Genomic DNA, 16,131 nt, shown 5'->3' on the forward strand with positions numbered 1-16,131 from the left:
CTCGGTGTAGTGCGGAATTCAAAAATCTATAAAGTGGTTATATTATTCCAGAGCCAACTGCGGGAAATTAATCGTAAAAGTGAATCCATTGCCAGACAATTCACCAACATCAGAAGGATTTCGCAAGCCAGACTAGGGTGAAAATTGATGAAATATTGATAATTGGTAGAGTTATGGCTTTTCCTGAAACCCTTTTTTGAAAAATGTTTTATTCAGATCAATAATACCCAAATAACCACATGCATTATAATGAAGCATTATTTTAACATCAATAATGTTCATTTGCTCTAAAACTACTTTCTTAAAACAGTGCTACCATAACACAACATTCCAAATGTTTCAAGACATTGCCTCTTATGAGCAATGTAACAGACATTATACACTAAGGTGGGGCATTGTTATATGGAAAAACGTAATCATAACCTAATCAACCGAGCACAGAACTTTTTTGGTTCCATTTGGTGTCCCAAACAACTGTGCAAAATTGGGGGTCGATTGTATTTGACCCGGCGTAACGCATTGCGGTTGAAATTTGTATGGAAATTAGTATGAGAAAACCTAATTTTTGGCATTTTCAGTTTTACAGACTACAATTCTTCCTGCAGTATATCAACAATTAGATAGAAGTGTAGTCTGTTGAACTGGGGTTCTTGAGGATTGTGTAAATGTTGTAAAATAATTCATCTGAACATTCCATCTCGATAAAATTTCAGTTATTTCAGTTCAAATTTCCATAAGTCTCCCCCTCCTCTCCCCTCACTACGCCCTATTGCTAAACTACCTATGCCCATGAAATTGAGCTAAGGATTTTGAATAATTCATCCAAACATACCAATGTGGTAAATCTAAAGTATATGATGTTATTTTGGTATTCTATATGAAATATCATTGGTACACCCGCGGTGTTGGCAAAAAAATGATTTTTGGCAATTATTGCGATCTATCGAATTTGAACAACTATAACTTGTTGTAGAGACATTCTAGCACCATGCATCCTTCGGCAAAGTTGTTCAGTATATCCTGGACTACACTTCTATCTAATTGTTGGTATACTGCAGGAAGAATTGTAGTCTGTAAAATTGAAAATGCAAAAAAGTAGGTTTTCCCATACTAATTTCCATACAAATTTCAAACGCAATGCGCTACGCCGGGTCAAATCCAATCAACCCCAAATTTTGCACAGTTGTTTGGGACCCCAAATGGAACCAAAAAAGTGCTGTGCTGAAAATACGATCATTTTGCCCCACCCTATTATACACGGCGCTTACGAAACCGAAACAGTACTAATGAGAGCGTGGAATATTCAAACCGTTGGATATTCGATTTTGCCAAGAAGGTTTGTCCGGATTCCGCCCCGGCACAGAAGATCTACCGCGCCGCGTCCCCTCACAATAACGCGAACGAAACACCGTTTTCGATGGTGGAGTTCTGACTTGCTCTCTTGTCATGTAACAATAAAGCCCCAGGGCCAGACAGAATCAAATTTAACTTGTTAAAGAATCTACCAGACTCTGCCAAGAGACGCTTGTTGAATTTATTTAATAAGTTTCTTGAGGGTAATATTGAGGTAAGTGAAGGTCATCGCCATTCAAAAACCAGGAAAACCAGCCTCCGACCACAACTCGTATCGACCGATTGCGATGCTGTCCTGTATCCGAAAGTTGTTCGAGAAAATGATCTTGTTTCACCTCGATAATTGGGTTGAAGCAAATGGCTTACTGTCAGATACACAATTTGGTTTCCGCAAAGGCAAAGGAACGAACGATTGTCTTGCGTTGCTCTCAACAGAAATTCAAATGGCTTAGGCTAGCAAAGAGCAGATGGCATCAGTTTTCCTAGATATAAAGGGGGCTTTTGATTCAGTTTCTATCAAAATTCTTTCTGAGAAGCTGCACCAGCATGGTCTTTCACCGACTCTAAACAACTTTTTGCTAAACTTACTGTCTGAAAAACATATGCATTTTTCGCATGGTGATTTATCGACATCACGAATTAGCTACATGGGTCTTCCCCAGGGCTCATGTCTAAGCCCCCTTCTCTATAACTTTTACGTGAATGACATTGACGAATGTCTTGTCAATTCCTGCACGCTAAGGCAGCTTGCAGATGACGGTGTGGTCTCTATTACAGGTCCCAAAGCCGTTGATCTGCAAGGACCATTGCAAGATACCTGGGACAATTTGTCTGCTTGGGCCCTCCAGCTAGGTATCGAGTTCTCCACGGAGAAAACTGAGCTAGTCGTATTTTCAAGGAAGCGTGAACCAGTGCAACTACAGCTTCAATTAATGGGTCAAACTGTTGCTCAGGTTTCAATTTTCAAATATCTCGGGGTCTGGTTCGACTCTAAAGGAACCTGGGGATGTCACATTAGGTATCTGAAACAAAAGTGCCAACAAAGGATCAATTTTCTCCGTACAATAACCGGAACATGGTGGGGTGCCACCCAGGAGACCTGATCAGGCTGTACCAAACAACAATATTGTCGGTGATGGAGTACGGGAGTTTCTGTTTCCGCTCCGCTGCGAACATACATTTCATCAAACTAGAGCGAATCCAATATTGTTGTTTGCGTATTGCTTTGGGTTGCATTCACTCGACACATACGATGAGTTTAGAAGTACTGGCGGGCGTCCTTCCGCTGAAAAATCGATTTTGGGACCTCTCATATCGATTGCTCATCCGATGGGATATCTTGAACCCGTTAGTAATTGCAAATTTCGAAAGGCTTGTCGAGCTCAATTCTCAAACCCGATTTATGTCCTTGTACTTCGATTACATGGCACAAAATATCAATCCTTCTTCATACTATCCCAACCGTGTCAATCTCTTTCATGCTTCTGATTCAACTGTATTCTTCGACACATCCATGAAAGACGAGATTCGTGGAATCCCGGATCACATACGTCCGCAAGTGATCCCAAGCAACTTTCATAGTAAATTTCGAGAAGTCGACTGCAACAAGATGTTTTACACCGACGGGTCAAGCCTCGACGGCTCCACTGGCTTCGGTATATTCAATCAAAACCTCACCGCCTCATTCAAACTCAATGATCCTGCTTCAGTTTACGTCGCAGAACTTGCTGCTATTCAGTATACCCTTGGGATCATTGATACTTTGCCCACCGATCATTACTTTATTGTCTCGGATAGCCTCAGCTCAATCGAGGCTCTCTGTTCAATGAAACCTAGAAAGCACATTCCATATTTTCTGGGGAAAATCTGGGAGCGCATGCGTGCTTTGTCTGTAAGATCGTACAAGATTACCTTAGTTTGGGTTCCCTCGCATTGCTCCTTTCCAGGTAATGAAGAAGCGGACTATTTAGCTAAGGCAAGCGCTTTACAAGGTGACATATATGAAAGACCAATTAGCTTCAGCGAATTTTTCAGTATTACTCATCAGAGAACCCTCGAAAGTTGGCAAACTTCATGGAGCAATGGTGAACTGGGAAGGTGGCTACATTCGATAATTCCTAAGGTATCGACGAAACCTTGGTTCAGGGGGATGGATGTGGGTCGGGATTTCATTCGCGTGATGTCTCGGCTCATGTCCAATCACTACACGCTGGACGCACATCTCCGGCGTATTGGGCTCGTGGACAGCGGTATCTGCGCTTGTGGCAACGGTTATCACGAAATCGAACATGTTGTCTGGGCATGCGCCGAGTACTGTTCTGCCAGATCTCAACTATTCGATTCCCTTCGGGCCCGAGGAAGATCACCCAATGTCACGGTTCGAGATGTACTAGCAAACCGCGATATTCTCTACATGTCCCTTATATACACGTTCCTCAAAACCATCAATATCCAAATTTAAATGCCCCTATCTTTTCTCTTATCATTCCCAGAAGTGCCCTCTTCCACCTACCGTCCCTAACGATGGTTTGATACGACTCCAAGACGAGACAAAACATCTTTCGAATGAACCAACAACACGAGATCTACAGTACAACATCACACGCGCAACGCGGTGTGTTTCCGTATCTGAGCCGTACTACGAAATCGTCTGGAGGAACCCCTGCCGGTTCGAGGAAAACCGCCCGGCGTCCCAATACTTGATGCATCCGTTCGAATTTGTAATCCTGGCCGTTGATTCCTGATGCCGGAAACTGAAAGTTTATATCTCCCCCCCCCCTCCCCTTGTCAGCCTTGTCCACCGTCTCTCACATGTCTCTGATACACAGATGTATGACTTCACCCCTTCTCCCCTTGAATATCTTCCCAAAACTTATGTGCCCCCTATCTTCTAGTTTTAGTTGATCAATATTTAATCTCGTTAAGAAATGCCCAACAGTACCACTACTTTAAAATAGCCCTAATTAACTCTCCCTAACCTTGAACCACTCTCTCTAGTTATTTCTAGTTAATAAGCTTGTAAAATGTTCCGCTTAGTTAATAATTAATTTCTCCAACAATCTCCCTTCTAAAAATCATAAAGGTATTTGCTATACAAAGAACACACAAAATGACCCGTCCCCCTGATCTTACGAATATTATATTATCCCCTCTTTTATATGTATAAGTTAGCTGTAAAGTTTTTTTTAGTTTCATTATATAAAACAAAATAATATTGAAATGTGTAACCCCCTAGTTTTAAGAAATTCAAAGAGTAAAACAATGAAAAATGGCACCTTTAAGCTAACGCATACGTGCCTTATCAAATAAACAAATTAAAAAAAAGTACCCGTGCTACGGGATAACACGATTTCGATCGACTTTAATAAAACTCGTGTTAGACCCACAGTTCAGGAAGTGGAACAGTTAGTTAAGGTTAAAATGGAAGTTTAGCACAGGCAGAGAACTTCATTGCAAAGAACAACATGCAACACGAGGTCGAATTTAATAACACCTGAATCAAGATCCCCGTGCATATGGAAAACGACATGGTGGACGTGCGTATCCATGATTTGGCCCCGCGCACTAAGGAAGATTACATCAAACGAATCATGTCGCAGTATGGAGAAGTAGAATCTATTACGAATGACACCTGGAGAAATTTTTTCACCGGTATTCCCAACGGCGTTCGTATTGTGAGGATGCGAGTGACTAAATCAATTCCTTCTTACATGACTATCGAATGCAAATCACCGAAGGAAGGCGTGACCTATAAAAAACAACGCTAATCACATATTCCGGGCAGACCCCAACATGCCAATTCTGTAACCATACAGCCCACTACGGAAAAACATGCGCCGAAGCAACTAGTCAAAACTCATCTAGTACAGCCAACTCTAACAAGCAGCCACCGATACCTTCAGATGTACCAAAAACAACGATCCAATTAACCAATAATGCAGGTACAACGACCACGACAACCGCTCCCAAACCAACAACTAGCATCACTAATAAAGAAGCAAAAATCGATGAAGACGGATTTACAACAGCTACCCGTAAGAACAGGAAACAAATAAGAACCTCTGATCGTGAACAGCAAGAAAGCAGTACCGATGATGACATGGACGGGAACGATAACGCGAGAGAAGGTAGACTGAATGACCCCCAAGCGGCTTCACCGCCAAGGAAAAGAATCTCAACTCTTACAGAAAATACTTATTACATCGAAAAGGGAATCTATGCAATATTGTAGCTCAATCGGACATCATTAGGGGGTGCGGCGTTTGAATATTGATTTCATAACATCTAAACTAAATCATCGTAAAGAAATTTTTGAAAAAATTGGAACAGACCTAAAGTTTTGCGAAATTTTAAAAAAAATATTTTTTCGGTAGAAATGGGCATCTTTGATCGAATTTTCCCAACGAACTGTTCTTGGGAGCAGAACAATTAAAAGGGATGGCAAGGATTTAAGGTTCCAACTAAATAAATAAATTCCCTACCATCATTTTAGTCGTTCTGCTCCCAAGCCCAGTTCTTTGGGAAAATTCGATCAAAGATGCCCATTTTCACCTAAAAAATGGTAATGAGTTCGTTGGGAAAATTCGATCAAAAATACCCATTTTCACCTAATATTTTTGTAATTTTTTAAAATTTTACGGAACTTTAGTTAAAACTGTAAATCCCTGACACCTTTCTATTTGTTCTGCTCACAAGCCCATTTGTTTTGGGAAAATTTTATCAAAAATATCTATTTTTACCTAAAAAATGTTATTTTTTATTAAATTTCACAAAACATTGTTTTTAAACTGTGAAGTCCTTTTTCAAAAAAATTCTCACTATGAGTTACCTGGTACCCTAAATCCCTGCCATCCATTTATTTGTTCTGCGCTCAAGACCAGTTCGTTGGGAAAATTCGATCAAAAATATCCATTTTCACCTAAAATTTTAGTATTTTTTAAAATTTCCCAAAACTGTGGTTTTAAACTGAAGTCCCATTCCACTTTATTTAAAAAAATCTTCACGATGATTTAGTCGGAACCCTAAATCCCTGCCATTTTTTTATTTGTTCTGCTCCCAAGCCCAGTTCGTTGGAAAAACTCGATCAAAAATATCCATTTTCACCTAAAAGATGCATTTTTTAAATTTCACAAAACTTCGGTTTTAAACTGTGGAGTCCCGTTTCAATTTTTTTTTCTAAAATCTTCACATTGATGTAATTGGAACCCCAAATCTCAGTCATCTTTTTATTTGTTTTACTCCCATGCCCAGTTCACTGGAAAATTTTTTTGAAATCATAAGGCATCACAATAAAAAATTTTTTATGCATTTCCAAGACCTTGGAATTAAAAAAAAATATTTTTTTAGCGGTTTACATTTGTTTTGATGCTAGGTGCTGAATTTTCATTCTAATTTTAGGGTATATTTAAACAATAAAATTACAATTATCAAACCCTTTGGATTTTTTCGAATGTTATGAAATCAATATTCCAACGCCGCACCCCCTTAATGATGTCCGATTGAGCTAAAAAATTTCATAGATTACTTTTTCGATGTAATAAGCATTTTCTGTACGACTTTATGCGAAAATATAAGAGGACCATTTTCATTGATATCTTTCCTCTTGAACACCCCTAGTTCTCCATACAAACTATAGTTTTAAACTGTGAAGCCACGCTCCAATTTTTTTCAAAAATTTCTTCACCAAGGGTTTCCTAGGACCCCAAACTTTCGCCATTTTTTTTAGTTCCGCGATCGTGTGTTAAACAATGTATTCACAAAAATATTTTGTCAAATAATCTGTGGGCCATTCCAACTAAGATTTACAATTACAATTGTTAAGTTCCTTCCTTGAATTTTTTGGGCATTCCATTACGAAAAAAAATCGACTCGTACTTTATTTTACTGAATATAATATAAATTTTCAAGATTTTTTAACTTTCGAAGCTTGTAAAATTGTGCATTTTCCAATCACCGATATCTCGGAAGCAATTCGATCCATGGGCAAATATTTTAGATAATAAAAATTGCGTTTTCGTATAAACTAACACGAGGAATCTATAACATGTTTGTTGAAATTGTTATAAACAAATTGGATCTGTTTTAGATTGGGATTACAGCTTGTTTTTCTTTTTAATATTTAGAATCATGTTTGGAAGATCCTGTAAACATTTTAGAGTGGATCTCGAAAAACTTTGCGAGATATTACAATTATAACAATAGTGTGAACGTAGTATAAGATGCAAGGTTAGTAGCTCAACACATTATAAAACATGAAAACTGTATGTAACGATGCTTAGTTTTGAGTCATATTAGAATCAAAACGTTTTTCAGGTACATATAGTAAGTACCTTTTTCAACCGACGTTGACGTTTTTATGACAGTCGATAACGATTATTTATACAACCAAAACTCAGAAAATTAAATTGTTGCTACATAACCTAATAGTAAAACAACAAAAGCCATGATACTACAGACAAACAGTCACGACACTATTAATAATAGCTTTGTTATTGTACACTAAATTTTCCTTCTAAACGAACGCTATAAATATGCAAGCGAAGATTAATTGTTTCTATGTGAGTAATGAAGAGAGAAATTGTCGCAAATCTGTTTGTCTATAGCAGCAGCTTATAAACCAGCTTAAGTTCTTATAACATTAGATAAATACCAGTTTTCGATGTAAACTTTGCTCCCATCCAGGCGGTCCGGAGATAAGTCAGCACCCGTCGGCAGAGTGGTCGCTGCTTGTGGCTCAGGTATTTCGATACGTCATTCTCTAAATCCTTCTGCTTCAGGTGGGAAATAAAATCGTCAATCGTGCATATCGATCCGCCGAAATTTGTTGGCCGCGAGAGACTGAGGGAAGCGGTGTTCACCACGACACCGCCGGTTATTGACGGTGTCGTTACGGTCGATTCATCCAGATGCGGACCGGCCATCGTTCCGCTTCGTGGCGAACCTCTGCCTGACCTAGTAGCGTTTTGTTTTCCGCCGATTAATGTAAACGATCACACTTTTCACTAGGATTTCCGCTAGCGTTGCTCAATGGTGGTGGTGGTGGTGGTGGTAATGGAGTAGAGGCGGGTGATCAAACAAGCGTTGATTTGTTAGTCACGCAAAAACAGCGACACAGACGAACGGCATGCTAAACTAGTGGATTATCACGTTTCTTGCTGTTAGGAAGTCATAGCATGGGTGGTGCTGTGAATTGGATGTATTATTAGTTATGAAGGCAAAATCACTGGAAGAGTTTTCATGAGTACTTTCAGCAGTAGTGGGGCAGCTATGAAAATGGCAGAAAACTTCAAAAAGTTAATGGATTACCCCCCAAAAAATATTATACTCATTTTTGTATACAATATGGCAAGATATATAACAGGAAGGTATATGTTTGGAAGGTAACATGTACCCCAAAAATGATATGCTTCACACGAAACAGAAATGAAAATTAATTACTTTTTATTATATCCCATGTGACTGACTGACTGATGTTAATTCGATACTACACAGAAAAATAATTCAATTTTGGGGTTTAGCATACCCAGATAACGTAATTCATAAACTATGACGCGAGTAGAAAATAAACCAAAGCCCATATTATCCGGAAAAGTCTCCACGAATGACATGAGAATAATTTTTCCGGCCCAATACAGGTCGGACTCGATTATCCGGGGATTCGATTATCTGGGAATTCAATTATCCATGCTTCGATTATCCGGGTGCTTCGAAAAAAAACAAATTTCAACTAGAATATCTGATTATAGTGCTAATTCGATCATTGAAGTCGATAGAACTGTTTTCAGGGAATGGGGGGTCTAGAGTTAGTCCCTCAAATTTTGGCCTACCTCAAAAAAGCTTATATGGGTTATTCCTCAAAAAGTTACAAAAAATCAAAAACTTGGGATCGACTCTCACGGATTGAAACCAGTTTTTAAAAAATTGTTCATCTAGAGCCAATATATAAAAACCTAAATTATTGCGTCGTTTGAATAACCGCTCGGTCCATGGGATCACTGTTAATTTTAACAAATTGTTTGAAAAAACAAGTTTTTTCTTCGGATTATATCTGGTACTGCTTTCGAGAGTATCAATCAGCAAGATGATTTTTGGAGGATCTATTCAATGAATCTAGAAAAAAATATACAGCAAAGACCCGATTTTATCAGCTTTTTAACCCGATTTTATCAGCTTCATATGAAAATTGATAGTTGGTAGATTGATGGGCTCTAGCAGACGAACCAAGTTGAATTCTAGTAAATCCAGTAAGCATATTTTTCTTAACTTTTTTTAAACTTTTTTTTTTTTAATTTTGCACTGTCAGACCCCCTTAAGGGAAGTTTAAGCAATATAATCAGCAAAAGTTATGAGGCTATATCTAAGGATCAAAGAAAAATATTTTAAGAGCTTCGGTTTATTAAGTTAGGAGACAATAGAGCAAAATATTGATTTTCCAACCTACATTTGTATTTATCGAGCAACATGGTCTATCTCAAACTATACACAGCAAAAAAATCATGTAACTTTACTTCTTGCCAGATGCACATAAAAGGAGCGTCCCAATTCACATAAATTTACATTTTATTACATGTAAAAATGTGAGATGTTCGGCTTTTTCTAGGGCATTCAGTCTGAGTCAGCCAAGCCAAAAAAGCCAAAATATCCTTTCTCCTTCGGTAGAAGACAAAATGTTAGAGGTGGTACGGGTTTCAGCGTGAGAAAAAATCAGTCTTTTCGCGATTCTTTAGGAAATTTTTAAGTGTAGCGAATTGATTAAAACTTTTGTACATTATAATGTATCATTTCAATAATATTCTGTAATTTTCCCATGCAACTATTTCGACAAGCGACTTGAAGACGAAATTTTTTATTGAGCGTCTCTAGAAAAAACACAATTTTTGTGTTAACTGCCATTCAAAAACTACTTAACCGATTTATTTCAAACTTTCAACAAAAACCTTCGTCACCGAATGTCCAAATTTTTGCAAGAAAAGATTACAGAATGTTATTTAAATGATACACTATAATGTACAAAAGTTGTGATCAATTCACCCTTTTGTACACTTCACCCAAATTTCTAAAACATATTCGCAAAAAAGTGGGTTTTTTCTACGCAGAAATCCTCTTGAAATCTTGAAAATAAAATTGACTGTTAATTAGGGTAGAGAAAAAAAAGTTTTGTTATAAGGATTATCTAAGATGTTTCTATATGATTTGGTGCACAATATTGAATCGGGGCGATTTGAAATATTGACAGCTACTACTATTAGTCATTAGAATGGTTCAAAGATATTTATTTTCTTGTTGCGTCACAAATAAACAAATGTGTCACCTAAGCACCGCAGCATTAAGGCTGTCAAACGATTATATTTAGTCAAGCAGTTATTACTATATTTAAATGTTGTATGTAATGTTTTCGCGAATTTTCAGTAAAACGTTTTCAAAATATCTTGAAAGAGAGTATTGCCCTTCCTGTTCAACCTCTGGTGATTGTACAGCCGTTTCTATTCACAGATCTGCCAAACGACACATAATAGTGATGATTTTGGAAATTAATCAAGATGTAGCTGCTTCACGCGATTATTGGAAAAGGAGGGTAAGACCCAGCTTTTTGGAAATTTAGATATATTACACCACAAATTAATTTTTTCGTTGAAAAATTTCACACAATCCTGGTCTTATAGGTCAGGCATTGAATTACCTAAAGGGAAATTCGTGAAATCGTATCTTATATTTGCGGTTTCTAAAAAATGCGTGCTTTCAGGATAAAATTTTGACTTTATTGTGGTATAAAAGCATTAATTGCTTCGTTAAACTACGATTTTTTGTGAAATCACTTCAAATTGTGTTGTGAAATTGTAGGCCTCCCCCTTAAAAGTATAGCCCCATCCCCTATTCTCCATCCCTCCTATACCACTTCATGGTTGCGCTATTGCTGAAATAGGTTATATCCTTTTATGTCTATATCCTGTTTTGTAGGCTCTCATAGTAACTCTGCAATTTATCGCACTGTAAAGAAAAGCGTTAGGAGACAACACTTCAGTGGACCCCTATGAATGAACGTTTTCAAAGCATGTTATATACAAATAGCACATTTTTAAAAAGGTATTGATGAGTACTAATAGCTCCTAAAAAGTTTTCATAGATAGCGCTTTGTTTTCGTGAAAAATCGAAAAAAACATGATTTTTGCGTTAGGGGACAGAACAAAAATGGTAAATTTTATTCCCCCCCCCTTTATCCGGCAACCTATACACTCAAAAAATCTACGTCCAAAGATGAAATCTTTATACAATATGTAAACAATAAAGTGGCATTTACGATATCTCCAAAATAATTTTATTACAATCCTACCGGTGTGGTACCGAAAAATCACATGAATTGTTAAAAACAAGTCATAAATGTATTACTGGTTTTCATTGACGACCGTCATAAAATTCTTCTAAAAAATTTCTATATATCTATGATTTGGGACCCTTAAACCTATACCAACATATTTCAGATCAATTTTTACTTATATTAACAGATTTATTTTCATGAGGTAAGCGATACAACTGCGTGGAATGTGTCAGTAATGAATTGGCTTTAAAGGGATCGTCCACAGACAACCAGCAATCATGTTGAAGATGTTGAAGATAGAGACTATGTGCCTTCGGCAAAGTTGTTCGCAAAAACTTGCTCTACAACTTTGCCGAAGCCATAATTTTAATATTTACATTTGCAAGATAGTTGGTAAATATATCTCACTCATTAATCATTAAAATAATAACATCATATGAAAGAACTGGTAATATCTACGAATTCATACGAAGACGTCAATAGATCGTGAATAGATCGCACAATTTTGGCAAAAAAAAACTCTGTGCAATGCATTAATCGATGAGTTGAATTTGCTATTTAACCTTAAGGTGTCCGTCTTGGGCACAGTTTCCCTATCACGGCAGACCAATTCGACCGTTAAATAATCACAGAATTCAAAAACTGGAACACCATTGGAGTTCCCGGGCAATTGATCGCCAGTGAAGTCCCGTAAGCACAGCAGTTCTAATTGCTGATGAGTAACATAGCGGATAACAAACCGAAGCGAAACACTTTGCTAGCGTGATAAGCCTATTTTGGTTTCATTAGGGGAAAGGCCGCACTGGTTTTGAACAACTTTTAAATGAAGCTATTTTATCTATAATCTTTCTCAGAATAGTATCAGGATATTGTTTCTTAAACACCTATATAATACTTATTTAGCACAAATATCTCTGTTTTCAGCATAAATGATAATACATTTTCATTCTGTGCATCTATTCTCAATCCAATTATCGTCGCCAAATTTAACATCGAAAAAAATCTGGTTGAGGTGCAATGCTTAATACTCCATCGCGACGAAAAATTTCTAACTAATTTGTAAAATGAATCATTCTACTTTTTCAGCCTATCAAAAATTCAAAACAAATATAAACACCACACACATGAAAGAGCCCCATCTGCTAGAAGAAGAGCTCCTAGAAATGCGCTCGCAGAAAAAAAAAACATGTGAAGGCTCACAATTGATATCTGAAACTATTCATCAAACATTACGATTTCACGAACCGCATTTTACGTGCGTTAAATCTCTGCAATCAGTAATCAGTTGAATAACTTTTTTTATTTCCTGTTTATTTGACACGGCTCCATGCGTTAGCATAACTGAGCCATTGGTTTTTCAAGATTTTTACATCGCGTAAAAATTAAAATTAACTTTTGTACATCGGATCTTGTTAACGCAGCTTACTGTTGCGTGTTGAGATCCTCTTCCTTGGTGGTGAAACATTAGATGCGTTGTCTGCCGCACCTTGGGGGTCATTCGGTTCGTCATCTCTCGCGTTTTCGTTCACGTCCATGTCGTCATCGGTACTGCTTCCATGATGCTCACGGTCGGATGTTCTTGTTTGTTTCTTGTACTTACGAATGCTGTTGTAAATCCTTCTTCATCGGCATTTGATTCCTTATTGGTGGTGTTGGTTATATGTTTGGAGGTATTTGATGTAATCGTTTATACTTCGATGTTGGTAATGGCGGTTGGTTTAGTGATACTGGGCCCGAACGTTATTGATCTGGTGTTTGTTACTGCCCGGTCCGCAGTCGTTTGTTTACTAACCGTTGTGTCATCTTTGTTCAACGAATTGACTCAAATGCTAGTGTTAAAAATGGGGTACTTAATTTGAGCTTTCGTTACCCTCAAGCAAGATTAATTCTTCATTTTCAAGCCATTCTTGTTTTTATGCCGATTCTTGAAAATAAGCAACAATAACAATTTCATAAGCATTCCATCGAGTGAAAGCAAGTAATTAAAGAAACAGTGCGGCACTCTCACCAATAAAGCAAAATAGTCCCATTACCCTGATTGTAAACTAAATCGTGTGTCCGTGTTTCAACTTACCCTGGACTCACTTGTCTAAATACTTCCCCGACCAACCTTCGTTGGTACGAATAATAGCTCCAATAACCCACATTTGCATTAAGTTCCTAGCGCTCTGAGAATTTCGTAGCTACTTTTAGACCTAATATTATTCCATCGATTTTCCTAATCAAGGCCAGTTCAGTTCACCTTTTATGAAATTTCTATGTATCCTTGACGATACTTGAGATTTCTTTAAGGGGTTTTTTATATTGAGGTCGGTAAAAAAAATTGATTTTTTAATTCCATTATCTTAAAGTATAGGAATGTTATCCCAAATTTTTAAAGAGATCCAAGCAATAATAGAAGTAAAGTTATAGCGTAAACACGATTATCTCGAAATCATGTTTTCCCAAATCGTTGTGGCGGGGACTAGGATTACCAAAAAAGTTTTCGACCCAATATTTTTTTAATTGTTCGTAATTTAAAGTCGTCTTCGCTCGCAAAACTTTTTGATTTTTTTATTTATTCCATCATTTATACATTAGGTCGACAGTTTGCCCTTGCACAAGATAAGTATCAAAAATCCTTTATCAGCTTGATATATTTTTTCATTTCAGGCACGCAAATTAAACGGTGCTGGCTAAAAAAAGATTTACTTCTGTTCGATTGTAAAGCAACAGGGGATACCGAAAGGAGCAAGCACTTGGTAGAGTTGGACCAAATACAATTATTCATCGCTACAAAGGCTCTTTAATGACACTCTCCAATGGCAGTCAGCATCCGGAAATTTAGTACGAAAATAAAGTTGGACTTTTCCTTCAATCCTAGGTGGATTTTCTTCACATAACAGCCACGTAAAGGCTAAGAATAAAACTTTGCAATAAAGCAGACTTTTATTTGCATTTCAGATGTTGTACATTATTAGGTTGGAAATAGAGGGCAGCAGAATCTCAAATTGGCAGCGGAAATTTCTATCATTCTACCACATTTCGATTCTAAAACTATCGAAATGTGGTAAAGAACAATCTACTTTATTGAGATATTCTCTAATTTATTTAAATTTATCTCTATTTTGCTTAAAGCTCAACAATATATCTGTATAAGAAACTATCATCGCACTCTTCAAGGCGAGTCGATCCTCGAGCTGAACAAAAATCCTTCCGTCAAGTGCTCGGCCTACCGCCGGCTCGTTACTAGATCCTTGGCAGTGGAGCGAACGTGAGAGCCCTGCCACAGGAAGACGAGATCAGAAAGAACTAAAGTTTGTCATAATCGAGCAGGAAATCGTATCAAGGGTCGGTGGCTTTTTGACTATCGGTGGACTTTGCCCACAAGTTGGTGGAACCGGCAAGATAAAAGTCGGATAGTCGGGGTGCTCGCTGAGAGCCGCTCCACGAGTTTCCAGACAGATGAAGAGATGCTTCGGGTACTTGAACCTCGGACATCAGGCGAGGAACTGCAAGGGCACGGACAGGTCAGCATTGTGTAGAAAATTCGGAGGAAAGCGATACGTTGCTAGAGACGCACGAAGCCACCAAGATGCATTAGCTGCAAACCGGAGGACGAAAACTACCAGAGGATGAGCTGTCTCAAATGCCCTGAGTATAAAAAGGCAATGATGGAGATAACCCAGCTTAATTTTATTCATTGCGACATTGTACAGCAACTGTTGTGGCATTTGATAACAAAACGAAGTGCGACGTTGCAATTATTGCAGAGGCGTATCGTGATCGCCACCAGAGCAGTACAATCGGCCGCTGGACGCACTAACCGAACGTCGCTTGTTATAGGAGGAGACTTTGAGGCTTGAGCCGTAGAGTGAAGTAGCATATTGACCAACACGAGAGGTTATAGCTTGTTGGTAGTCCTGGCGAAGATGGATGTAAAACTGTGCAACGAAGGTTCCGCTAGCACATTCCGTAAAGACGGTCGGAAATTCATTACACACATAACATTCTGCAGTCCTTCGTTGATGAATAACATGAATCGGCGAATTAGTGAGAAGTACACATATAGTGACCACCAAGCGATCCACTACACTACTACTTGGTCGTCGGAATTGTAAAACCAAAAGACGCGGCCAGGGAGATAGATCCGATGCAGGCAAAGAAGAGCGCAAGGTGACATTCCGGGTAGCCAGGGCCGCTTTTAAACGCGAGATAGTGCTGAGCAAGTCCATCTGTTACAAGGAGCTGTATAGGAAAGAAAAAACCAACCTCATGAGCAATGTCATGTTGGTCAATGTCAAAGGGTCAACGACGCCAACTGAAATGTGCGCTGACAAATTTAAAACCGTCGTAAAGAGTATCTTCCCGAAGCACGACACAACTGTGTGGCCGCCTACACCGGACGTTGATGCAGATGGTGGAAATGTTGATGATACCCGGGTCTTCAACGACGAGCTCATTACAGTGACAAACTGAACTGA

The 16,131-nt window shown here is 38.2% G+C and overlaps 1 protein-coding gene across 8 annotated transcripts in view; it reads right to left on the minus strand.

Annotated features, from left to right (window-relative positions):
* LOC131683654 (Kv channel-interacting protein 4-like) overlaps positions 1–16,131 on the minus strand; it is a 112,291-nt gene that overhangs the window by 44,267 nt on the left and 51,893 nt on the right. For 5 of the 8 annotated variants that reach the window (XM_058965817.1, XM_058965821.1, XM_058965816.1 and 2 more), the window contains exon 2: positions 8,003–8,535. The exons of the other annotated variants lie outside the window; for them this stretch is intronic. In XM_058965817.1, the coding sequence (XP_058821800.1) occupies positions 8,003–8,273 (271 nt within the window). In that variant the 5' untranslated portion in view covers positions 8,274–8,535. The remainder of the gene's footprint in view (positions 1–8,002; positions 8,536–16,131) is intronic. 8 annotated transcript variants of the gene reach the window in all.

This window comes from Topomyia yanbarensis, chromosome 2, assembly GCF_030247195.1.
Source record: "Topomyia yanbarensis strain Yona2022 chromosome 2, ASM3024719v1, whole genome shotgun sequence".
Lineage (NCBI taxonomy): Eukaryota > Metazoa > Arthropoda > Insecta > Diptera > Culicidae > Topomyia > Topomyia yanbarensis.